The sequence below is a fragment of the Ranitomeya imitator genome, chromosome 5, assembly GCF_032444005.1.
Source record: "Ranitomeya imitator isolate aRanImi1 chromosome 5, aRanImi1.pri, whole genome shotgun sequence".
NCBI lineage: Eukaryota > Metazoa > Chordata > Amphibia > Anura > Dendrobatidae > Ranitomeya > Ranitomeya imitator.
In genome coordinates this window covers 189,837,015-189,864,736 of record NC_091286.1, presented here as the reverse complement: position 1 = coordinate 189,864,736, position 27,722 = coordinate 189,837,015, and the positions used below count along the sequence as shown (strand labels likewise).

The following is a 27,722-nucleotide window of genomic DNA, read 5'->3' as shown; positions in this document are numbered from 1 at the left end:
GCATGTAAGAGTTGGTGAGCTTTAGTGATTTATAATACATATACCGTATATACTCGAGTATAAGCCGAGATTTTCAGCCCAAATTTTGGGGCTGAAAGTGCCCCTCTCGGCTTATACTCGAGTCACGGTAGGGGTGGGTTCAGCGGGTGAGGGGGAGAGGGCGCTGTGGCATACTTACCTAGTCCCGGCGATCCTGGCGCTCCCCCTGCCGTCCCACGGTCTTCAGGTGCTGCAGCTCTTCCCCTGTACAGCGGTCACGTGGGACCGCTCATTAAACTTATGAATATGGACTCCACTCCCATAGGGGTGGAGCCGCATATTCATTTCTCTAATCAGCGGTAACGGTGACCGCTGATAGAGGAAGAAGCTGCGGCACCTGAAGACCAGCTGTCCGGGAGAAGGAGCCGGACGCCGGGAGCAGGTAAGTATCGCATAGTCACCTGTCCCCGTTCCACATGCCAGGCGTCGCTCCATCTTCAAGGCGTCGCTCCATCTTCCCGGCGTCTTTCCGTTCTGACTGTGCAGGTCAGAGGGCGCGATGACACATATAGTGTGCGCGCCGCCCTCTGCCTGATCAGTCAGTGCGGAGAGACGTCGAGACGAGACGCCGGGACGAGACGCCGGGAGCTGCAAGTAAGAGAGGTGAATATGGCTTTTTTTTTATTGCAGCAGCAGCGTTATATATGGCACAGATTTATGTGGAGCATCTATGGGGCCAAACTGAACGGTGCAGAGCATATAGGGCACAGCTTTATAATTAGCATCTATGGGGTCATAATGAACGATGCAGAGCATATATGGCACAGCTTTATAAGGAGCATCTATGGGGCCAAACTCAACGGTGCAGAGCATATATGGCACAGCTTTATAAGGCGCATGTATGGGGCCAAACTGAAAGGTGCAGAGCATATATGGCACAGCTTTATAAGGAGCATCTATGGGGCCATAATGAACTGTGCAGAGCATTGTATATTGCACAGCTTTATAAGGAGCATCTATGGGGCCATAATGAACGGTGCAGAGCATTGTATATGGGGCACAGCTTTATATGGATAATCTATGGGGCAATAATCAATGGTATGGAGCATTATATATGGCACAGCTTTATATGGAGCATCTATGGGGCAATAATGAATGGTATTGAGCATCTATTTTTATTTTTGAAATTCACCGGTAGCTGCTGCATTTTCCACCCTAGGCTTATACTCGAGTCAATAAATTTTCCCAGTTTTTTATGGCAAAATTAAAGGGGTCAGCTTATACTCGGGTTGGCTTATACTCGAGTATATATGGTATATAATATATATATTTGACAAAAAAAATTCTCCGAAACTTTTTGTTTTATAGGCGACTGCTGGCTTCTGGCTGCTATTGCTTCTCTTACTCTCAATGAGAAGGTACTTCAAAGAGTGGTTCCACCTGATCAATCTTTCGGCACTGGCTATGCTGGCATTTTTCATTTTCAGGTAACATTGCATACATTGGATTACATTATTATTATTATTATTATTTTTTTTTTTTTTTTTTCTTGTTAGTATTATTGTGCTGGTAATAAGAAATATATAATTTAATATAAATTACAATTTACTTTAGTTTGTATTTTAAAGAAGCACATGATAATACTTCTTACATATAAAAAGATAATCTATGCTTTAAGTCAGCAAAATGTTAATAATTTTATCAGTAACATAGTAACATAGTAACATAGTTAGTAAGGCCGAAAAAAGACATTTGTCCATCCAGTTCAGCCTATATTCCATCATAATAAATCCCCAGATCTACGTCCTTCTACAGAACCTAATAATTGTATGATACAATATTGTTCTGCTCCAGGAAGACATCCAGGCCTCTCTTGAACCCCTCGACTGAGTTCGCCATCACCACCTCCACCAGTAGTATTGGACATCCTAGTAATACATATTTTATAGTAGAACTTCACCACACAGAAAGGAAAAAAAGTTACTTCTGTATGAGAAAAAAAAGCTAGGCATGATGAGCGCATGATAGGACCAAGCTAAAGGACCGCATATGCTTCACATCAGTTGTTTTGCTATGTTAACAAGGATAACCCTGTGTACTTGGCCTTGTTTTTATGTTTTGGTAAGTTGACTCACTCGGCTGCTTTCAGAGGTAGAGACACAGGAACACTTATTGGGTCAAACAAACACCTGCTGGCTTATCAAAGCACGACATAAACCATAGCAGGATTTAACAAAATAAACATGGCCTTTCTGACATTACAACAAAGCAAGAGATAATTTATATCACAGTACATAAGCCTGCGTAATTTGCCCGCTCAGGACACAAAAAAATCGTAAGCTCTCCTTGGAGCTATCATCTGGAGACCTAACTGTTTCCAAGCACACATCAGAGAAAAAAATGTGTAGCTTCTCCAACCACAGTACCACACCCTTGAAGTGAGATATGGTGAGTGGGCATCCCACCCATCTCTTACACCTACTCTCAAAATAACCCAAAGCCTTGTAATGGCTGGTTAACCCCTCAGCACATAACTTGCTGGAGAGAAACTTATGGGTTTCACATCACAGAAGATAGCAACCTTAGCGACACATTTCTCTCCTCATATACAGTGCCAGTGACCCTGTCACAATATAATATATAATTGCCAATCGGCTCTGTCACAGCTTCTGGCGATTGTGTCGCTATCCCACAATCCACCGCGGCCGGAAGGCCATGAACTGCACCCCCACAAGTGACCGCTATTCCATCAGGAGATCAGTGGCGCTAGCCACTCATCTCCTGGCTGCTCGCATCAGAACTACGCAGACCGCCATACTGGAATACTCAAGTTATGGGTATTCCGATATGGAGGCTGGGATTCATATCCCCCGCCAAGTCGCGCGGCACCGCTCATTGGCTTAGCTACCCACCGGCTGAGCCAATGAGCAGCGTGGGATTCAAATCCCCCGCCTGCTGAGCCAATGAGTGCCCCTGGCCTCAGCCAACCAGCATCGCGGGATTCAAATCCCTCCCAGAGCTGCGCTACTCCGCTCATTCGCTGAGCGGCCCGCCAGCTGAGGTTCAATCCCAAGCCACACCGCTCATTGGCTCAGCCGGCAGGCAGCTCAGCCAATGGGCGGTGCCTTGCGGCTTTAGCACGGGATTTAAATCCCACGTCAAAGCCACGCGGCACCGCTCATTGGCTGAGCCACCCCTGGCCGCGTGCCTTTGGCGGGGAATTCAAATCTGGCGCCAATACCGCTAGCAGCTGACTGAATCCCCTGCCAAGGCTGGCGACCAAATCCCATGTGGCACTGCTCATTGGCTCAGCCAGTGGGGTGAGGGATTTCAATCCCGCACTACTCATTGGCTCAGGCAGCGGGCGGCTCAGCAAATAAGGGTGCCGTGTGCCTTTGGCGGGGGATTTGAATCCCATACCGCTCATTGGCTCAGCCGGCGGCAGCTCAGCCAATGAGCGGTGCCGCGTGGCTTTGAGCGGCGCGGAATTCAAATCCCCCACCAAAGCCGCGCGGCACTGCTTATTGGCTGATCCGCCCGCCGGCTCAGCCAATGAGCGGTGCGGGATTCAAATGCAAACCCGATTTCTCCAGCGATGCTCTAGGTGTGCTGAACACTTAGGGAGGAAAACACACACACCAGAAGACTTCATATACTTCAAATTTATGTTAAAAACTATAATTCTGCCCTTCACCTCATCAAACAGACCTACTTCACCATTCTGATCTCCTCACTATCCAACAACCCCAAGAAACTTTTTGACACCTTTCACTCCCTCCTCAGGCCAAAAGAACAAGCCCCTATCACAGACATTTGTGCTGATGAACTGGCCTCCCAATTTATAGAGATAATATCCATCAGGAAGTCCGCTCCCAGACACCAAGTGAAGTTACTCCCATCCCTCCCTGCATGTCCCCTAGCTCACTCTTCACATTCGACCCATCACAGAAGAAGAAGTCTCCAAGCTCCTCTCTTCTTCTCATCCGACTACATGCACTACCGACCTCATTCCCTTACATCTCCTCCAGTCTCTCTCTCCAGTCGTCACGACTCACCTAACTACAATCTTTAATCTCTCCCTCTCCTCTGGCATTTTCCCCTCCCCCTTCACATACTATCATTACTCCATTACTAAAGAAATCCGCCCTTGACACATCCTGCACAAATAACTACAGACCGGTCTCCAATCTCCCCTTCATCTTTAAACTATTGGAGCACCTGATCTACTCCCGCCTTACCCGTTACCTCTCCACTCATTTCCTCCTCGACCCCTACATTCGACCGAAACTGCACTCATCAAGGTGACCAGTGACCTTCTGACAGCAAAATGTAATGGTGACCACTCTCTGCTCATTCTTTTTGACCTCTCTGCAGCTTTTGACACTGTTGACCACCCTCTCCTACTCTCTAGGCTTCAATCACTAGGCATTAAGGACACTGCTCTCTCCTGGTTCTCCTCCTATCTTTCTGACTGCTCCTTCAGTGTTCTGTTCTCTGGCTCCACTTCATCTCCCCTTCCTCTCACTGTCGGGGGAACCTCAGGGATCAGTCCTTGACCCCCTTCTCTTCTCCTTCTCCACGGCCCCAATTGGACAGACCATCAGCAGATTTGGCTTTCAGTACCATCTTTATGCCGATGACACACAACTATACACATCATCCCCTGACGTTACCCCTGCTGTAATACAGAATGCCACTGACTGTCTGCAGTCTCCAACATCATGTCTGCTCTCTATCTGAAGCTCAACCTCTCCAAAACTGAACTACTTCTGCTCCTGCCTAGGGTTGAGCGAAACGGATCGTTCATTTTTAAAAGTCGCCGACTTTTGGCAAAGTCGGGTTTCAATGACACGAAAAGCGCCATTTCTCAGCCAATGAAGGTGGACGCAGAGTGTGGGCAGCGTGATGACATAGGTCCTGGTCCCCACCATCTTAGAGAAGGGCATTGCAGTGATTGGCTTGCTGTCTGCGGCGTCACAGCGGCTATAAAGGGGCGTTCCCGCCGACCGCCATCTTACTGCTGCTGATCTGAGCCTAGGGAGAGGTTGCTGCCGCTTCGTCAGAAGCAGGGATAGCGATAGGCAGGGTCCATTAACCACCAAACCGCTTGTGCTGTAGCGATTTCCACTGTCCAACACCACCTTTTGTTTGCAGGGACAGTGGAAGCTACATTTTTTTTTCCTCAGCGCTGTAGCTCATTGGGCTGCCCTAGAAGGCTCCCTGATAGCTGCATGGCTGTGCAAACCAACTGCTTTTTTCAAAGCACTAATCCTGTTGTTCCTTCCTTTCTGCACAGCTATCTTGTTTGTTTGTCCACACTCTCATGCCGTCTCTCATTCTGCCATGTCCACCGGCACACCCGCTGGTTCCACGATCTCCAGCTCTCCGGTCCAGCTCACCCTACATGAGACTTTGGTTAGAAAAAGGAAATACTTATCCTCGCATCCGCGTTCACAGGGTTTGAACGCCCACATAGCTAGACTAATCTCGTTAGAGATGATGCCCTACCGGTTAGTTGAAAGCGAAGCTTTCAAAGCCCTGATGGACTACGCTGAACCACGCTACGAGCTACCCAGTCGACACTTCTTTTCGAGAAAAGCCATACCAGCCCTCCACCAGCATGTTAAAGAGCGCATCGTCCATGCACTCAGGCAATCTGTGAGTACAAAGGTGCACCTGATAACAGATGCATGGACCAGTAGGCATGGCCAGGGACGTTACGTGTCCATCACGGCACACTGGGTGAATGTGGTGGATGCAGGGTCCACAGGGGACATCAATTTCGGGACAGTTCTGCCTAGCCCACGGTCTAGGAAACAGTTGGCTGTAGGTGTTCGCACCCCCTCCTCCTCCTCGTCCTTCTGCAGAAGCGAGAGCTCGTCCACAGACCGCAGTCGGCAAACCACTCCATCCGCAGCTGCCACTGTTGCACACCAGTTGTCCCATTATGGGCCAGCTACTGGCAAGCGTCAGCAGGCTGTATTGGCTATGAAGTGTTTGGGCGACAACAGACACACCGCGGAAGTTCTGTCCGAGTTCTTGCAGAAAGAAACGCAGTCGTGGCTGGGCACAGTAGATCTTGAGGCAGGCAAGGTAGTGAGTGATAACGGAAGGAATTTCATGGCTGCCATCTCCCTTTCCCAACTGAACCACATTCCTTGCCTGGCTCACACCTTAAACCTGGTGGTGCAGTGCTTCCTGAAAAGTTATCCGGGGTTATCCGGTCAGCTCCTCAAAGTGCGCGGACTTTGCTCACATATCCGCCATTCGCCCGTACACTCCAGTCGTATGCAGACCTATCAGCGGTCTTTGAACCTTCCCCAGCATCGCCTAATCATAGACGTTGCAACAAGGTGGAACTCAACACTGCACATGCTTCAGAGACTGTGCGAACAGAGGTGGGCTGTTATGTTTTTGTGGGAGGATACACATACACGGGCAGGCAGTAGGATGGCAGACATGGAGTTGTCAGGTGTGCAGTGGTCGAAGATACAAGACATGTGTCAAGTCCTTCAGTGTTTTGAGGAATGCACACGGCTGGTTAGTGCAGACAACGCCATAATAAGCATGAGCATCCCCCTAATGCGTCTGCTGATGCAAAGTTTGACGCACATAAAGGAGCAGGCATCTGCAGCCGAGGAAGAGGAAAGCCTTGATGACAGTCAGCCATTGTCTGGTCAGGGCAGTGTACAGGACGAGGTAGCGGGTGAACAGGAGGAGGAGGAGGATGATGGGGTGAGTATTTTGTTAATGAGGAAGCTTCTCCGGGGCCACTGAAAATTGGTGGCGTGGCAAGGCCGGGTTCTGTTTTTTTGAGGGACACAAGTGACGTAGATTTGCCTGAAACTGCCCCTCAACCAAGCACAACCGCAGATTTGACAACTGGAACTTTGGCACACATGGCGGATTATGCCTTACGTATCCTCAAAAGGGACACACGCATTACGAAAATGATGAACGATGACGATTACTGGTTGGCCTGCCTCCTTGATCCTCGCTATAAAGGCAAATTGCAAAATATTATGCCACATGAGAACTTGGAACTAATATTAGCAACCAAACAATCAACTCTTGTTGACCGTTTGCTTCAGGCATTCCCAGCACACAGCGCCCGTGATCGTTCTCACACGAGCTGCAGGGGGCAGAAGACCAGAAGTGTTAGAGGTGCAGAAATCAGAAGTGGCGTTGGACAGAGGGGTTTTCTGACCAGGTTGTGGAGTGATTTTGCTATGACCGCAGACAGGACAGGTACTGCTGCATCAATTCAAAGTGACAGGAGACAACATTTGTCCAGTATGGTTACTAACTATTTTTCATCCCTTATCGATGTTCTACCTCAACCGTCATTCCCATTTGATTACTGGGCATCCAAATTAGACACCTGGCCAGAATTGGCAGAATATGCATTGCAGGAGCTTGCTTTGCCGGCAGCTAGTGTCCTATCAGAAAGAGTATTCAGTGCTGCAGGTTCAATATTAACCGAAAAAAGGACTCGTCTGGCTACCCAAAATGTTGATGATCTAACCTTTATTAAAATGAACCACAACTGGATTTCGAATTCTTTTGCCCCACCTTGCCCGGCTGACACCTAGCTTTCCTATGAAAAGGTATTGCCTGTGGACTACTCTGAATGACTTTACCAATCTCGTAATTTGCAGCAGCTGATTGTCCAGCATACGACATGTTTACACCTCCCTAAATGGCCAAACTCCCCACACGGGGCCGTGGTAACGCCACTTGGCGCAAGCACCCGTGAGAGTGCTGTTTGTCTGAAGAGGTGGGTGTGCCCGCTTTTGGTCGATGGCACTGCCACTGGGTCCCTCATACTACAATAAAGTGTCTCTGGCGGTGGTGGTGCGCACCCAACGTCAGACACACTGTTGTAACATGAGGGGCCCTGGGCCTGTACCGCCGGCCACAAGAGAGTTCCCCCACCCCCAGCTGAAACATTGCTCTACCACTTGCACAATTATCTCTCACAGTTCCACCAATGTTTAGTCTATGTGCTGACATCCGTAAATTCCTGCCACTGACAATACCATTGTGTTGACATGTATGATGGTACTTAACATAGTCAGGGGCAGTGTCCTATATTTACCCAAGTAAATACTTTGTGCCAAATTACTAGTTCTGAAACTACGCAGAGGAGCCCACCCCTGTACCTAATGATTGCACCCTTTTTTGTTTTTGTTTTGTTGTAATGCGAGACATTAACATGTATGTATTGTTTGGGACTACTAACTGGCAGACACTCATTACAATCGGCCTCTGCTGACAACACCAATGCTGCCTGTGTACCCCTGCAAGAGAATTCAAAGTGACTACAGCCCAAATTTATTATGTTAGGCCTTCGAAGCCTGTCTGCGGTCCCTCCTTCCACTACGCCTCCACTGACCTGTCTACTGCTGCCCGTGTACCCCTGGAACCAATTATAAAGTGCCTACAGCCCAATTTTATTATGTTAGGCCTTCAAAGCCTGTCTGCGGTCCCTCCTTCCACTAGGCCTCCACTGACCAGACCACTGCTGCCCGTGTACCCCTGGAACCAATTATAAAGTGCCTACAGCCCAATTTTATTATATTAGGCCTTCGAAGCCTGTCTGCGGTCCCTCCTTCCACTAGGCCTCCACTGACCTGTCTACTGCTGCCCGTGTACCCCTGGAACCAATTATAAAGTGCCTACAGCCCAATTTTATTATGTTAGGCCTTCGAAGCCTGTCTGCGGTCCCTCCTTCCACTAGGCCTCCACTGACCAGACCACTGCTGCCCGTGTACACATGGAACCAATTTTAAAGTGCCTAAAGCCCAATTTTATTATGTTAGGCCTTCGAAGCCTGTCTGCGGTCCCTCCTTCCACTAGGCCTCCACTGACCAGACCACTGCTGCCCGTGTACACATGGAACCAATTTTAAAGTGCCTACAGCCCAATTTTATTATGTTAGGCCTTCGAAGCCTGTCTGCGGGCCCTCCTTCCAATAGTTCTCCACTGACCAGACCAATGCTGGCCGTGTACTCCTGGAACCCAGCTGAAAGTGCATGGAGCCTACTTTTTTTCTTTGTTTTATATTTATAAAGCCCAGATGAACTACTCTGTACCACGGTTCAAGCTACCCAGTCGTCACTTCTTTTGCGAGAAAAGCCATCCCAGCCCTCCACCGGCATGAAAAATTCTGCATTGTCATAGCACTCAGGCAATCAAACAGTAGAAAGGTGCACCTGACCTGACAAGAGACGCATGGACCAGTAGGCATGTCCACAAAAAGTTACGTGTCCATTACGGCGCACTGGGTTAATGTATTGGATGCATGGTCCACAGGGGACAGCCTACAAAGTCTGTCTGCAGTCCCTAATTCAAATTGTCCTCCGTTGACCACACCACTGCTGCCCGTGTACCCCTGGAACCAATTTTAAAGTGCCTACAAACAAATTTTGTTATGTTAGGCCTACTACGCCTGTTTGTGGTCCCTCCTTCCAATACTCCTCCACTGACCACACCACTGCTGCCCGTGTACCCCTGGAACTTATTTTTAATTGCATAGAGCATCCTTTTTTTAATAGTAGGCATACAAAGTCTGTCTGCGGTCCATAATTGAAATAGTCCTCCTCCACTGACCAGACCAATGCTGCCTGTGTACCCCTGTAACCTTTTTTAAACTGCATGGAGCCACATTTTTGGTTTAAGGCCTACTACCTGGTTGAGGCGCCACTCAATACAGCTGTCCTCCTTTGAAAAAAGCTGAGCGTTAATAGTCTGGTTTTCAGCCTCTAGGAATTTGAAAACTGCATTGGGGCTACTACTTCGGTATTGCCTACTAACGGTGTCTGCCGCTCCAAGGTGTTCCCCAGGTTTCGTCTACATTGCTTCGGTCTTCCGACTCTCGTTTAGTAGTTGTAGAAAACTACACTGCATTAGGCCTACAAATTGGGTATGGGGTGTAGAGACTGTGTGTTCCACTCCAAGGTGTTCCCCAGGTTTCCTCGCCATTGCTTCGATCTTCCGACTCTCGTTTAGTAGTTGTAGAAAACTACACTGCATTAAGCCTACAAATTGGGTATGGGGTGTAGAGATGGTGTGTTCCACTCCAAGGTGTTCCCCAGGTTTCCTCGCCATTGCTTCGATCTTCCGACTCTCGTTTAGTAGTTGTTGCAAACTACACTGCATTAGGCCTACATATTGGGTCTGGGGTGTAGAGAGACGGTGTGTTACACTCCAAGGTGTTCCCCAGGTTTCCTCGCCATTGCTTCGGTCTTCCGACTCTCGTTTAGTAGTTGTTGCAAACTACACTGCATTAGGCCTACAAATTGGGTATGGGGTGTAGAGACGGTGTGTCACACTCCAAGGTGTTCCCCAGGTTTCCTCTCCATTGCTTCGGTCTTCCGACTCTCGTTTAGTAGTTGTTGCAAACTACACTGCATTAGGCCTACAAATTGGGTATGGGGTGTAGAGACGGTGTGTTCCACTCCAAGGTGTTCCCCAGGTTTCGTCTACATTGCTTCGGTCTTCCGACTCTCGTTTAGTAGTTGTAGAAAACTACACTGCATTAGGCCTACAAATTGGGTATGGGGTGTAGAGACGGTGTGTTCCACTCCAAAGTGTTCCCCATGTTTCGTCTACATTGCTTCGGTCTTCCGACTCTCGTTTAGTAGTTGTAGAAAACTACACTGCATTAGGCCTACAAATTGGGTATGGGGTGTAGAGACGGTGTGTTCCACTCCAAGGTGTTCCCCAGGTTTCCTCTCCATTGCTTCGGTCTTCCGACTCTCGTTTAGTAGTTGTTGCAAACTACACTGCATTAGGCCTACAAATTGGGTATGGGGTGTAGAGACGGTGTGTTCCACTCCAAGGTGTTCCCCAGGTTTCCTCGCCATTGCTTCGATCTTCCGACTCTCGTTTAGTAGTTGTAGAAAACTACACTGCATTAGGCCTACAAATTGGGTATGGGGTGTAGAGATGGTGTGTTCCACTCCAAGGTGTTCCCCAGGTTTCCTCGCCATTGCTTCGATCTTCCGACTCTCGTTTAGTAGTTGTTGCAAACTACACTGCATTAGGCCTACAAATTGGGTCTGGGGTGTAGAGAGACGGTGTGTTACACTCCAAGGTGTTCCCCAGGTTTCCTCGCCATTGCTTCGGTCTTCCGACTCTCGTTTAGTAGTTGTTGCAAACTACACTGCATTAGGCCTACAAATTGGGTATGGGGTGTAGAGACGGTGTGTTACACTCCAAGGTGTTCCCCAGGTTTCCTCTCCATTGCTTCGGTCTTCCGACTCTCGTTTAGTGGTTGTTGAAAACTACACTGCATTAGGCCTACTAGTTGGGTTGGGGCCTTCTATCTGTGTCTGCCGCTCCTTGCTGTTCTCCTACAGTGAACAAAGCTGTGCCGCCTGTTTACTACTCTTGCCAATTTTGAACTGCATTTAGACTACTTACAGATTTGGGCCTACTCTCTGTGTCAGCCTCTCATTCCAGTTGTCCTCCACTGAACAAAACAATGCCCCCTCGTTAGTCCTGTTAACAATTTTGAACTGCGTTTAGCCCACTTTATTCTTTGGGCCTATATCTGTGTTTCCTCCTCATCCTGCCCATTGCCCAGCCAGTGATAGATGAGTCTGCTGGTACACTGACCCATAACGCAACATTCCCCGTGCACGCTACACTGCAAGATTGTGACCCTGCTGAAAGTCAGGTCCCCCTTCCCGCATACCATACCACATTACACGGGGACAAAGAGGAAGGTGCAGATGAAGGTGCAGGTTCCTTCATCAGGTGGGGGGAGGAATACTAGTTGGCGATGTCACTGGCACAGGGCCCCTCATAGTACGCAAAAGTGTTGCTGCCGGTGGGAGGCGCCCCCGCCGTGTAAACACACCGCTGTACTTTGAGGGGCCCTGTGCCAGTGCCAATGCCAACGAGTGGGCCCCCCCTCTTGCTCCGGATCACAGCACTTGCAAAGTTGAAATACTTACCTCTCCCTGCTCCACTGCCGTGACGTGGTCCAGATGTCCTTGGCCCACTAATTGCTTGAACCAGCCCTACCCCCCACAACTTTAGCCAAATGACCCCCAATTTCAAATGCCTTACAATTATTATAAGCTAAATTATGATTGACAAGCTTCAGAAGCAAGAATGGATGTTTTTGCCAATACAATGGGCTCTGTACATGTTTTCCTGGCCTCTACTCACTGCCGACTATGCTCCCCCATTGACTTGCATTGGGTTTCGTGTTTCGGTCGATCCCCGGCTTTTCACGATAATCGGCCGATTCCACTCGACTCAACTTTTGAGATAGTCGGGTTTCGCGAAACCCGGCTCGACTCTAAAAAGGTCAAGGTCGCTCAACTCTACTCCTGCCATCTACTAACCTCCCTAAATCTGATATTTCCCTCTCTATGGATGGCACCATAATAACACCCTGGCAGCAGGCACGCTGTCTGAGTGATATGTTTGACTCCGATCTCTCCTTCACGTCCCATATACAATCTCTTGCCCGCTCGTGCCGCTTACACCTAAAGAACATCTCTAGAATCCGCCCTTTTCTCACCATGGAAACAACAAAAACCCTCACTGTCGGCCTGATCCACTGCCGCCTGGACTACTGTAATGCTCTATTAATTAGCCTCCCCCTCACTCGACTTTCCCCTCTCCAGTCTACCCTTAATGCAGCAGCCAGGATTGTCCATCTAGCTAATCGGTATTCAGACGTGTCCGCTCTTCGCCAGTCGTTACACTGGCTGCCCATTCATTATGGAATCCAATTCAAAGTACTTGTTCTCACCCACAAAGCTCTCCACAGTGCAGCACCCCCTTACATCTCCTCCCTCATTTTTGTCTATCGGCCTAACCGACCACTACGCTCTGCAAACGACTTTCGACTAACCTCTGCACTAATCCATACCTCCCACTCCCAACTCTAAGACTTCTCCTGTGCTGCACCAATCCTCTGGAATGCTCTACCCCAAGATATTAGGACCATCCACAATTTACATAGTTTTAGGCGCTCCCTCAAAACACATTTGTTCAGAGCGTCCTTTCACGTAAACTAATGTCATTTTATGTCTGTGTGTGTGTGTAGCCCATTCACTATCCCCATCTATCCTCCTACCCCCTGAAGATGGCTGGACTATCATTGTAAATATATCATTGTAAATACATACCTGTACTTTGTATCTCCCCCACCTCATTGTAGATTGTAAGCTCTCACGAGCAGGGTCGTCTTATTTTGCATTAATTATTGTATTGCTAACGTTGTTAGTTATGACTGTTGTGTTTGAAACTGTTAAACTGTAAAGCGCTGCGGAATATGTTGGCGCTTTATAAATAAAGATTATCATTACTGTATTATTATTATTATGGTGCTGCAGTATGAGGCTGTGCATAGAGAAGAGTGAAGCGCTGCAGGTGGAGGCTGTATATAAGACCATATTCACACGTTCAGTATTTCGTCAGTATTTTACCTCAGTATTTATAAGCCAAAACCACGAGTGGGAGCAAAATACGGAAGTGGTGACATGTTTCTAATAAACTTTTCCTCTGATTGATTTACTCCAAGTTTTAGCTTACAAATATTGAGGTAAAAATACTGACCAAATAACGTGTGAACGAGGTCTAATACAGGAGGAGATGACACACAAGTACATACTATATACAGGAGGAGATGACACACAGGTATATACTATATACAGGAAATGACACACATGTATATACTATATACAGGAGGAGATGAAATGCAGGTACATTCATATACAGGGGAGATGGCATACAGGTATATATTATATACAGGAGAAGATGACATACAGGTACATATTACATACAGGGGAGATGACACACAGTTATATACTATATACAGGAGGACATGACATACAGGTATATGCTATATACAGAAGGAGATGACATACAGGTACATTAAATATACAGGGGAGATGACATACAGGTATATACTGTATACAGGGGAGATGACACACAGGTATATACTGTATACAGGGGAGATGACACACAGATATATACTATATACAGGGGAGATGACACACAGGTATATACTATATACAGGAGAGATGAAATACAGGTATATACTACACAGCTAAAAAAAATAAAGGGAACAATTAAACAACAACATATAACTTCAAGTAAATCAAACTTCTGTGAAATCAAACTGTCCACTAAGGCCTCTTTCACACTTCCATCTTTTGCCATCCGTCGCAATCCGTCGTTTTGGGCAAAAATCGGATCCTGCAAATGTGCTTGCAGGATGCATTTTTTGCCCATAGACTTGTATTAGCTATGGATCGCGATGGATGGCCACACGTCACGTCCGTCGTGCGAGGGATCCGTTGTGTTTTGGCGGACCGTCGTCACAAAAAAAGTTCAATGTAACTTTTTTTGTGCGTCGCGTCCGCCATTTTTGACCGCGCATGCGCGGCCGAAACTCCGCCCCCTCCTCCCCGTACTGCAGAATGGGCAGCGGATGCGTCGAAAAACTGCATCTGCTGCCCACGTCGTGCAAAACTTTCACAATGTCCGTCGGTACTTCAGCCCGAATCATTACGGCGGACCCGTACCGACGCAAGTGTGAAAGAGGCCTTAAGAAGCAACACTGTTTGACAATCAATTTCACATGCTATTGTGCAAATGGAATTGACAACAGATGGAAATTTTTGGCAATTATCAAGACACACTCAATAAAGGAGTGGTTCTGCAGGTGGGGACCACATCTCAGTACCAATGCTTTCTGGCTGAAGTTTTGGTCACTTTTGAATGTTGTTTGTGCTTTCACACTCATGGTAGCATGAGAAAGACTCTACAACCCACACAAGTGGCTCAGGTAGTGCAGCTCATCCAGGATGGCACATTGATGCAAGCTGTGGCAAGAATGTTGGCTGTGTCTGTCGGCGTAGTGTCCAGAGGCTGGAGGCGCTACCATGAGACAGGCCACTACACCAGGAGACGTGAAGGGGCCGTAGGAGGGCAACAACCCAGCAGCAGGACCGCTACCTCAGCCTTTGTGCAAGGAGGAATAGGAGGAGCACTTCTAGAGTAAATTTGATTTCCATTGATGATTTTTGTGTGATTTTGTTGTCAACACATTCAACTTTGTACAGAACAAAGTATTCAATGAGAATATTTAATTCATTCAGATCTAGGATGTGTTACTTGAGTGTTCCCTTTATTTTTTGAGCAGTGTATATACAGGAGGAGATGTCACACAGGTATACACTATATCAGAGAAAGCTTTGGCCCACAGCACCCAATGCCCCTCTTAGCTGCTCAACCCTGCTTCTGCAAACCAGCTTCTCCACCTTGACAGAAGATCAGCTCTCCACCCTCCTGTCAAGATCACACCTCACCACCTGCACGCTTGACCCGCTCCCATCCCACCTCATCCCTAACCTTTCCACGGTCTTCATCCCAACTCTATCGCACCTCTTCAACCTCTCACTCAGAACAAATGTCTTCCCCTCATCCTTCAAGCATGCCAAGATCACACCCATCCTCAAAAAGCCCTCCCTCGACCCATCCTCTGTTTCTAGCTATCACCCGATATCTCTTCTCCCTTATGCCTCCAAATTACTGGAGCAACACGTCCATCTTGAACTGTCCTTCCACCTCTCCTCCTGCTCCCTCTTTGATCGGTTACAATCTGGCTTCCAACCCCATCACTCAACTGAAACTGCCCTAACTAAAGTCACCAATGACCTACTAACTGCCAGGAGCAAGTGACACTACTCTGTCCTTCTTCTCCTGGACCTGTCTTCTGCCTTCGACACGGTGGATCACTCCCTTCTGCTACAGATCCTCTCATCTCTTGGCATCACAGACTTGGCCCTATCCTGGATATCGTCATATCTGACACACCGAACATTGTGTCTCCCTCCCCTACACATCAAAAGTGGTTGCGGGTGCACCACTATAATAATAGTATGAAATATATTATAAGACAGGGTGCTCCACTAAGCATGGAAAAAGCCAATATCAACAAGAAAAAGAAAGCTAATGCGTATAAAAGTGCACACCTGCTACATGATACCCAAAAAATTGTATACATTTTATACAGCAGCAAGGACATATACATAATATAAAATCAATTAAAAACATATAACAAAACACAACACCCTTACCAAAAAGCCCATATCAAGTAATAAATAATACACACGCTACTAGTGCTATAGCCATTAAATCGTAACACAAGGCAATATTGGAATTTAACATATGGTACAATAATCACATATGAAAACAACACCATACATAGAGCAATCAATAACGCTGAACCGTGACCTAAATATGACAAAGTATGGGTGTCCCCAATTATGTCATTAATGATGCCCAGTAAGCATGTAGCGTGCAGATGTATGAAATGAGGCAATAGCCATATTAAAGTCAAAAAGGACCTGCATAAAAATGGACCCAGCTGTGTCAAAATGTACAAATATTAGCTGAGAAGCCTGCCAGATCAAGGAGCAAGGTCTAGTGTGAAGACACCCCCACACCACCTCCTCACTTCGCCCCTTGTCAGTTGGTGTTCCTCAAGGCTCTGTTCTAGGACCCCTATTCTTCTCCATCTACACCTTCCGCCTTGGACAGCTCATAGAATCTCACGGTATGCAGTACCATCTCTACGCCGATGACACGCAGATCTACCTATCCTGACCTGACCTAACCTCCTTACTTACTAAAGTCCTGCACTGTCTGTCTGCTATTTCAGCCTTCTTTTCTGCTCGCTTTCTAAAACTGGACATGGACAAAACAGAATTCATCATCTTTCCTCCATCTCACTCTACCCTTCCACCAGACCTATCTATCAATGTCAATGGCTGCTCACTTTCCCCAGTCCCATACGCCCGGTGCCTCAAGGTGATCTCTTTCAAGCCACATATCCAAGCCCTTGCCTCCTCCTGCCATCTCAAACTCAAAAACATTTCCCTGATCTGCACATTCCTTGACCGCGACACCACAAAAACACTAATGCATGCCCTTATCTCCCGCCTTGACTACTGCAACCTCCTACTCTCTGATTTTCCCTCTAGCACTCTGGCACCACTCCAATCCATCCTACACTCTGCTGCCTGACTAATCTATCTGTCTCCCCACTCTTCCCCAGCCTCTTCCCTATGCCAAGGCCTTCACTGGCTTCCTATCGCCCAGAGACTCCAGTTCGCCCTTCACTGGCTTCCTATCGCCTAGAGACTCCAGTTCAAAACCCTCACAATGACATACAAAGCCATCTACAACCTATCTCCACCATACATCTGTGACATGGTCTACCGGTACCTACCTACACGCAACCTCCGATCCTCTCAAGACCTCCTTCTCTACTCCCCTCTCATCTCTTCTTCCCACAACCACATCCAAGACTTCTCCCGTGCTTCCCCCATACTCTGGAACTCTCTACCCCAACATATCAGGCTCTCACCTACCATAGAAACCTTCAAAAAGAACCTGAAGACTCACCTCTTCCGACAAGCCTACAGCCTGCAGTGATCCTCAACCTACTGAACTGCCACACAACCAGCTCTACCCTCTCCACCTGTATCCTCGCCCATCCCCTGCAGATTGTGAGCCCTTCGCGGGCAGGGTCCTTCCTCCTTATGTACCTGTGTGCCTTGTTTTTTGCTCATGCTTAATGTATTTGTCTATAGTTGCCCCGTATTTACATGTAAAGCACCATGGAATAAATGGTGCTATAAAAATGTATAATGATAATAATAAATATACAGGAGGAGATGACACACAGGTATATACGATATACAGGGGAGATGACATACAGGTATATACTATATACAGGAGCAGAGATGACACAGGTATATACAGGAGGAGATGACATACAGGTATATATGTGGAGATGACATACAGGTATATACTGTATACAGGAGGAGATGACACATAGGTATATGCTATATACAGGAGGAGATGACATACAGGTATATACTATATACAGGGGAGATGACATACAGGTATATACTGAGGGAAGGTGTGAGGTCAAAATGACAGGTGTTAGGGGGAAAATGAGAGGAGTGAAGGAGAAAATGTGAGATGTGAGGGGGGAAATAAGAAATGTGAGGGGGAAAATGAGAGAAGTGAGGTGCTATAGCTAATCAAAATTCATTAATATGTCTGGGTAACGCCGGGCTCATCAGTTAGTGTATTATAAAGAAAAAATGTGATAAATCATATACAATCCTTTTTCTCTTGCGCTTCTAATCTCTTCTCAAATACTGAGAAATTTTAGATGAGATTTGGCTAAATATTCTTAAAAGGAAGAATCATTTTGGTTTATCTCTTGATATGTTAAGGCTCATTCACTACTTGCTCTGCATTCATCTTTTTCTGCAAAATGGATGGTTTCACACATGGAGGTTTTGGTTTTTTTAAATGACAAGTTTTTAGTGGCATTTATTCCATGCATTTTTTTCCAGAAACATCAAATTATATTAATTTACAGTTTAACATACAACATTTTGTGGAACCTCATTGGCGAATAAAAACACAGAAAGAAGTCTAGAATCAAAATGCATTTTGTGTGTTTTTAGCTACCAAGCACCAAAGGTGCCAGTCTATGAATCCATTCTGAGACTCTCCTTATGTTTATTTTTCTGCTTAGGACCCAGAAGTGCCCTGTCTGTTCTGTGTAAGCCCCCCAGCTCCATGATATAACATTACATAGTGAGTGTGAGTGTACTGGGCAGGCCGAAGACCAGAGCACACTGCAAACAGCTCTGTGTTCGGCTACGTTTTCACAATGAGCATTTCTTGCATTTCTGACCTTTAGATGCTGCAGATTTTCTACATAATTTCTGATCCAATTAGCTAACTTAGCTTACTGGTGTTTTTTTATGTTTGCAAGTTTTAGTGCACTTTATACATGCGTTTTTTCGTCTCCTTCTGGTATGTCATATATTGAATATAACTGTTTTTTGGAAACTTGATCTTACTTGGCTTTGTTAAAACTTTTAGGGTAAAAATGAATTTAATCTGTAAATAACTTTAGTGCATTTCCACTGTGGAAAACATTTTCAAATGCACATGCTTCTTTATCTGCAGATCTTCTTCATCTCATTCAAGTCTCTTGGGAAAATCTACAAATAAAATGAATATTTAAGGCCACAAAAATTGATATGTTGCTGTGTGAAAAAAATAAACTACAATGGGCATGACATTTCTATAAATCTCATATACTGGAACTGTAATGGTGTTTAAAGATTTCCATTGCAGCCAGAGGCCTGTTTAATAAGCTGCCATCTTGGTCTTCCTGTGAAGCACAGCAGGGTTTCATAAGGGACCATAGTTTTCACTATATATTGACTGCAATACTGAAGTATTGCCAAGTATGGTACAACCGATCAAGTGACTGAAGGATTAAGTTCCTTGTGTGGACTAGAAAATACAGTGTAAAGTAAAATAAAAGTTTTTCTAAATATAAAAATAAAAAACATACAATTCTAAACAAGCGTTTTCTTTGTTTAAAAATAAAGAGTTTTTTGGCTGAGATGGAAAAATACTGGAGTAAAAACAAAAAAGTTTAAAAATTTTGGCTAAAAAAATTGCAACTTTTTTAAGCTTTTGTCGCCACTTTTTTGGTATAAAAGTTTTGTTGAATCGGGGCCATAGTTTTCTATGTGTTAAGTAACGATCAATTGCAGGTTGCACAAAATTTGTTAAAATGCATGGTCAGTGAGAGGATAGGCATTTGTCATGTTTTTCAATGCTATCATTTGCCTTCTTTTCCTATCTCTATATTTATAGTTCAAAGATCGGTGGCATTTACATATTATCATAATTACATTTGCGTCTTTTCTTATAGTTTTGGCAACACAATGAGTGGATTGATGTTGTTATTGATGATCGACTACCTACCTTTAAAAATCGTCTGGTATTTCTTCACTCCGCTGATCTCAATGAGTTTTGGAGTGCACTACTGGAAAAAGCTTATGCAAAGTGAGTTCAAATCTTGCAGAAAATCCTATGAAGTTCAACAATAAAAATGTACATTTTTAATGACCTAAAACCTGGAAGTTTCGGTTTACATTGCGTCTGTTAAATTACCTATAGGTCTGCAATCTCTAATGGTACCTAAGAAAATCTGTCTTTTAGCATACACTTGAATTTTTAATTTTATATTCAGCTGCACTTTTCTGGAGTGAAATTTGATAGCACATCTTTGAAGGGGTATTCTCATGGTATTAAATTTATTTTGTTTGTTAGACAGCATGAAATTAAGCAAGTTTGTAACTGACTTGTTTTTCCTATCTTTTATTCTCCTGTTGCGAAGTTTTACTCTTAGGCCGGTTCACACGTCAGTGGCTCCGGTACGTGAGGTGACAGTTTCCTCACGTACCGGAGCCACTGACACATGTAGACACATTGAAATCAATGCATCTGTGCAGATGTCATTGATTTTTTGATGACCGTGTCAGTGTTAGTGGGAGCGCACAGATTACACGGACCCATTAAAGTCAATGGGTCCGTGTAAAACACGTACCGCACACGGACGTTGTCCGTGTGCAGTCCATGTGCCATGCAGGAGACAGTGCTACAGAAAGCGCTGTCCCTCCCACATGGTGCTGAAGCCGCCATTCATATCTTCTCTGCAGCAGTGTTTGCTGTAGAGAAGATATGAATATTCCTTTTTTTTTTGTTTCTCGTGTTTAACATAAAGATCCATGACCCCACCCCCCTCCCACCCTCTGTGTGCCCGCCCACTGTTATTAAAATACTCACCCGGCTCCCTCGCTGGCGCTGCTTCCTGTCCTGGCCGCACCTTCTACTGTATGAGCGGTCACGTGGGACCGCTCATTTACAGAAATGAATATGCGGCTCCACCCCCATGGGAGGTGGAGCCGCATATTCATGACTGTAATCGGCGGCCCCACGCTCACCAGAACCTTCACTCAAGAAAGAGCACCTGCCACTTGAGCATCCAGGAAGTAAGAGACTGCAGAGCTGTGATCTGCTCTTGCTCTAGAGAAAACTTTAGAATACCCCTTTAACATATTGTTGAACATAATATGAACAGACTCTAATACATTGCCACAAACAGAAATTGTTTGCAAAAATTATATATGCTAGAAAACTGGCATCATGATATTTATTTTCTCAGCAGGATTTAGAATCTAAAATATCCCTAAAACCATCATCCACTTCTCATTTGTTTCTACTTTAAAATCTAACAACTGACACAAGCGTGATTGCCCACTGCGTGTAATGTATGTTTTGTTCCAGGCTCAATGGTAGTTATGAAGCACTAAAAGGTGGCAGTACCATAGAAGCCATGGAAGATTTCACTGGGGGAGTTTCTGAAGCTTATGAAAACAAAAATGCACCCAAAAACTTTTTTGAAATAATGGATAAAGCTCTGAAAAGAGGATCAATGTTAGGTTGCTCCATTGATGTAAGTAGATTTTTCATCAAATCATTTTTATCCAAAAATTTAAAAAATGAGCTAATCGGTTAGTAGAAACCTGGCTGCTGAACGTGAGCTCTGCAAACCGCATCCTATATGCCTGAATCCCTGGCACCTCTTCTGATTGAGGCATGCATGACATTCCAGAAGGACTACCATTCAAAAGAGGTGCCAGATTTCCAACAACTAGGAGGCGGTTCGCAGGGCTCCCATCCACAGGCCATAAACTACTGTCACCACGAGGTGAGTGAATCAATTCAATGAGCCAATTCTGAACCAAGGTCCTGCAATCTATTTGCTCACCTCCAGTTATAGACCCGTCAGCTCTCCTAACAGTAAGTGGATATTTCAACATGAAAACATAAAAACCATTCTAGAACTGATCATTGTATGAGTCCTTGGTTATTCCTCCTGGAAACATCAATGGCAACTAAATGATGAGATTTTTTTCTATACATTGTTGTGAGGCAGTGAGGGGGTTCATATGTGAGGGTCGGAGTCCTATTAAAGGATGCGGACGGAGTCCTATTAAACCCACTGGAGTGCCTTATGTTCACAGCAGGACGCATGTCACAAGGCAAAATAAAAGTGTGGATTGGGTCCAAGTAGTGACCCAGTCAGATTCTTAGGAAAAGCCGTTAAGGGCTTTTATATTTAGAGGGTTTTGCAGGTTTGGTAGTAGGGCAAATCCCTCTCTCCACTCTGGGTTTTGGAAGTGGCTCTATGGCCATGATTCTATTTAAATCTGCCAGTTTTGGTTTGGATGCGTCAGTATTGAAGTTTCCAAGTTGCAGAGCAGGTGTCTCTGTGCAACCCCAGGACTGTGTAGAGCTAACAAAGAGCCAGGGACTTCCAGGCAGCTGACGCAACCAAAAGGCACAGAGGTGTCAAAGACAATTCGACTGTGTTTATGGAAATCTGGCTGCGATCTGGAGGACATAAGTGTGAGTTCTGAAAATAAAGACTCCATTTATATTGAACTTTCTGTGGTCGAACTGCACCAACCCCGCTGCACTACAATTGTCCAATCAGTCCAGCAGGGACATACCTATTTTACACAAAATGCCCAAATTGCCCATTTATTTCATACATTTCTAGGAGAAAAACAAAGAAACAAAACTATGTATTAAGAATACATGCCCCATATATGTTATATCAATTTACTAAAGCATGAAAATTAGAAGAGTTGGCAGGTCATCTTTACAGAGAAATATATAAAGTAATATCATAACCATTGCCTAACTCAATCCTCCGCCGCTCCAGGGCCATTTGCTCCAGAAGTCCGTGACAGTCCCACCGTCATAGCCATTATTTCCCTCGAATACTGCTAACAATCACTGGCCTTAGTGCCCATGTGCCGCATGTACAAATCTCCTGAAGCCAAGTATTGTCTGCAAGTAGGGGGAATGGTATGCATGCTATTATCACTTCCACACCAGGAAAAATCACCTGGGCAGGGGGGTTGAGTAGGCAAGTGGAAGATATTTAATTTTTTTTCCAGCTCTTAGCCTACTTTTATGTCTACATCACAGACAACCCGTTTAATGTAACAAGGTCTCCTGTGTTTCTCCCAAGCTCTCTAGCACAATGCATGCTTACCTGTTCTTGTTATGTAGTGGTGTAATGTTGAAAATGTCTTACAGATTGCAAGTTCTGCTGAAACAGAAGCTAAAACTCCTCAGGGACTTGTGAAAGGTCATGCCTACTCCATAACTGGAATGGATACGGTAGGCTGCTTTCCATCTTATTTGCTAATATCGTAGCTTATGTTATAGTAAATTGTTTTATCCTTATAGCTGTACACACATTCACTGGCTACAGCTCTTAGGTAGAGTGATATTCTAAGTGTTGGCTCTTCATCTGTTTTATATTGCTCTGAATAATTTTGTATTGTTAAGGATGAAGATCACTTTATAATTATTTCTTGTGCTGAATGAAATATTAGTAGATATAAAAAACCACTCTGATATAGAAGAGTACTTCTCATACTGTGAGGCGCAGCCATGGAGGTAGATCTGCCTGGATTGATCATATCAGACCTTGTGTGTCTGTTCTTCACTCTAGTAATGTAAAATAACGGTTTTCTTTTGTGATTGTTTTAATGTTACAATTTATTCAGAAGCTATGGTAGATCGAAGTAATTATTTTAATTTTGGCTTGGACTTCAACCACTTTTATTGATGCGTGTGTAGGAATAAGATTCACCAAATTCATTAAGAGGCGCTCACCACTTAGTGAATTCAATGCATCTTATTAGTGGCGTGCCACCACTTACAAAAGATTTGACAGGCGGGAGTAGCCATGCCCTATACAACCCCCGCTCAAGAGCTGCTTGAAGCAGGCGTGAAAATACAAAAAAAGCCCTAAATTTTGCTATATAACATGTTTTTATTCTGGCAGAATCACTTTGCTGTATTGGGCCCTGAGAGTCTACCAAAATCTGGACCATAGATCAAGTGCTTCCGGCCATTTGCTTTGTATTCATTTTTTAAGCCATTACAGGAGTAGTATAGTCCTCAGGATAGGTCCTTGATTTCAGATTGTGGGAATCTGATACCTGGCAGCCCCATGGATAAGCTCTGATGCTGGACGGATGTGTATATATTGAACAGAGCTGCATTTTGCAGCTCCGTTCAGTGGGTAATGATGAGCGAGCGTGCTTGGATATCTTGTAATCCGAGCATGCTTGGGTGGTATCAAAGTATCTCAGGTGTGCTCGAGTAATATGTTGGAGTCCTCGTGACTGCATGATATAGCTGTTAGACAGCTGCAACACACGGAGGAATTGCCTGTTTGTTAGGCAATTCCCATAGGTGTTGCGGCTGTCTAACAACCACGTATCATGCAGCCACGAGGACTCCAAGATATTACTCGAGCACGCTCATCACCAGGTACGGACTGGGGCTGAAATTCAGCCCTGGCATTTGAAATCACATAGGCCCATGCTGTCCCCATCTCCAAGCACCAGATGGAATACATTACTAATATTACCCAAGATTTACTACAAGACCAATATTTTTAATGATATCAGTGGCCTGGTGGGGTAAGTAACTGAGTCAACGACTTGTGCTCTGTCACAGCTTTTAATAATATGGATGTCTTGAGAACACCGATTTTGTTAACAACGTTGCAGACAAGGCGGCCCACAACCAGACAGGCCCTTCTGGCATTTGCCAGAATTGCCAGATGGCCAGTCCAGCCCTGCTCATCACACTTGCTTATCACTAGTGTGAAACTGTTCAGTAGTACCCAGCAGCAGACATTATACAGTTATATGAAAAAGTTTGGGCACCCCTATTAATCTTAAGCTTAATGTTTTATAAAAATTAGTTTTTCTGTTAGTACAATAAACCTCATTTCAAGGCAGAAACATTACTGTGTCCAATAGTTATTAGATATATGAAACTGAAATAGCTGTTACAAAAAAAACAATTTTTATAAAACATTAAGCTTAACCCCTTTACCCCCAAGGGTGGTTTGCACGTTAATGACCGGGCCAATTTTTACAATTCTGACCACTGTCCCTTTATGAGGTTATAACTCTGGAACGCTTCAATGGATCCTGGTGATTCTGACATTGTTTTCTCGTGACATATTGTACTTCATGACAATGGTAAAAATTATTTGATATAACCTGCGTTTATTTGTGAAAAAAACGGAAATTTGGCGAAAATTATGAAAATTTCGCAATTTTCCAACTTTGAATTTTTATGCAATTAAATCACAGAGATATGTCACACAAAATACTTAATAAGTAACATTTCCCACATGTCTACTTTACATCAGCACAATTTTGGAACCAAAATTTTTTTTTGTTAGGGAGTTATAAGGGTTAAAAGTTGACCAGCAATTTCTCATTTCTACAACACCATTTTATTTTAGGGACCACATCTCATTTGAAGTCATTTTGAGGGGTCTATATGATAGAAAATACCCAAGTGTGACACCATTCTAAAAACTACACCCCTCAAGGTGCTCAAAACCATATTCAAGAAGTTTATTAACCCTTCTGGTGCTTCACAGGAATTTTTTGAATGTTTAAATAAAAATGAACATTTAACTTTTTTTCACAAAAAATGTAATTCAGCTCCAATTTGTTTTATTTTACCAAGGGTAACAGGAGAAAATGGACCCCAAACATTGTTGTACAATTTGTCCTGAGTATGCCAATACCCCACATGTGGGGGTAAACCACTGTTTGGGCGCATGGCAGAGCTCGGAAGCGAAGGAGTGCCATTTGACTTTTCAATGCAAAATTGACTGGAATTGAGATGGGACGCCATGTTTCGTTTGGAGAGCCCCTGATGTGGCTAAACATTGAAACCCCCCACAAGTGACACCATTTTGGAAAGTAGACCCCCTAAGGAACTTATCTAGAGGTGTGGTGAGCACTTTGACCCAACAAGTGCTTCACAGAAGTTTATAATGTAGAACCGTAAAAATAAAAAATCATATTTTTTCACAAAAATTATCTTTTTGCCCCCAATTTTTTATTTTCCCAAGGGTAAGAGAAGAAATTGGACCCCAAAAGTTGTTGTACAATTTGTCCTGAGTACGCTGATAGCCCATATGTGGGGGTAAACCACTGTTTGGGCGGATGGGAGAGCTCGGAAGGGAAGGAGCGCCGTTTGACTTTTCAATGCAAAATTGACAGGAATTGAGATGGGACGTCATGTTGCGTTTGAAGAGCCACTGATGTGCCTAAACATTGAAACCCCCCACAAGTGACACCATTTTGGAAAGTAGACCCCCTAAGGAACTTATCTAGAGGTGTGGTGAGCACTTTGACCCACCAAGTGCTTCACAGAAGTTTATAATGTAGAACCGTAAAAATAAAAAATCATATTTTTTCACAAAAATTATCTTTTTGCCCCCAATTTTTTATTTTCCCAAGGGTAAGAGAAGAAATTGGACCCCAAAAGTTGTTGTACAATTTGTCCTGAGTACGCGGATACCCCATATGTGGGGGTAAACCACTGTTTGGGTGGATGGGAGAGCTCGGAAGGGAAGGAGCGCCATTTGACTTTTCAAAGCAAAATTGACAGGAATTGAGATGGGACGCCATGTTGCGTTTGAAGAGCCACTGATGTGCCTAAACATTGAAACCCCCCACAAATGACACCATTTTGGAAAGTAGACCCCCTAAGGAACTTATCTAGAGGTGTGGTGAGCACTTTGACCCACCAAGTGCTTCACAGAAGTTTATAATGCAGAGCCGTAAAAATAAAACAAAATTTTTTTCCCACAAAAATTATTTTTTTAGCCCCCAGTTTTGTATTTTCCTGAGGGTAACAGGAGAAATTGGACCTCAAAATTTGTTGCCCAATTTGTCCTGAGTGCGATGATACACCATATGTGGGGGGAACCACTGTTTGGGCACATGGGAGGGCTCAGAAGGGAAGGAGTGCCATTTGAATGCAGACTTAGATGGAATGGTCTGCAGGTGTCACATTGCGTTTGCAGAGCCCCTAATGTACCTAAACAGTAGAAACCCCCCACAAGTGACACCATTTTGGAAAGTAGACCCCCTTAGGAACTTATCTAGATGTGTGCTGAGCGCTTTGACCCACCAAGGGCTTCACAGAAGTTTATAATGGAGAGCCGTAAAAATAAAACAAAAATTTTTTCCCCCCAAAATTATTTTTTAGCCCCCAGTTTTGTATTTTCCCGAGGGTAAGAGGAGAAATTCGACCCCAAAAGTTGTTGTCCAATTTGTCCTGAGTGCGCTGATACCCCATATGTGGGGGGGAACCACTGTTTGGGCGCATGGGAGGGCTCGGAAGGGAAGGAGCTCCATTTGGAATGAGGACTTAGATGGAATGGTCTGCAGGTGTCACATTGCATTTGCAGAGCCCCTAATGTACCTAAACAGTAGAAACCTCCCACAAGTGACACCATTTTGGAAACTAGACCCCCTAAGGAACTCATCTAGATGTGTTGTGATAGCTTTGAACCCCCAAGTGTTTCACTACAGTTTGTAACGCAGAGCCGTGAAAATTAAAAAAAAAAATCTTTCCCCCCAAAATTATTTTTTAGCCCCCAGTTTTGTATTTTCCCGAGGGTAAGAGGAGAAATTCGACCCCAAAAGTTGTTGTCCAATTTGTCCTGAGTACGCTGATACCCCGTATGTTGGGGGAAACCAACGTTTGAGCGCATGGCAGAGCTCGGAAGGGAAGGAGCGCCATTTGGAATGCAGACTTAGATGGAATGGTCTGCAGACGTCACATTGCGTTTGCAGAACCCCTAATGTACCTAAACAGTAGAAACCCCCCACAAGTGACCCCATATTGGAAACTAGACCCCCCAGGGAACTAATCTAGATGTGTTGTGAGAACTTTGAACCCCCAAGTGTTTC

The 27,722-nt window shown here is 44.9% G+C and overlaps 1 protein-coding gene across 1 annotated transcript in view; it reads left to right on the top strand.

Annotated features, from left to right (window-relative positions):
- The window catches only part of CAPN9 (calpain 9), a 333,928-nt gene that overhangs the window by 106,047 nt on the left and 200,159 nt on the right, over positions 1-27,722 (top strand). Inside the window, exons 3-6 of the mRNA XM_069769442.1 lie at positions 1,348-1,466; positions 19,769-19,902; positions 21,187-21,355; positions 23,011-23,094. Of these exons, the coding sequence (XP_069625543.1) occupies positions 1,348-1,466; positions 19,769-19,902; positions 21,187-21,355; positions 23,011-23,094 (506 nt within the window). The remainder of the gene's footprint in view (positions 1-1,347; positions 1,467-19,768; positions 19,903-21,186; positions 21,356-23,010; positions 23,095-27,722) is intronic.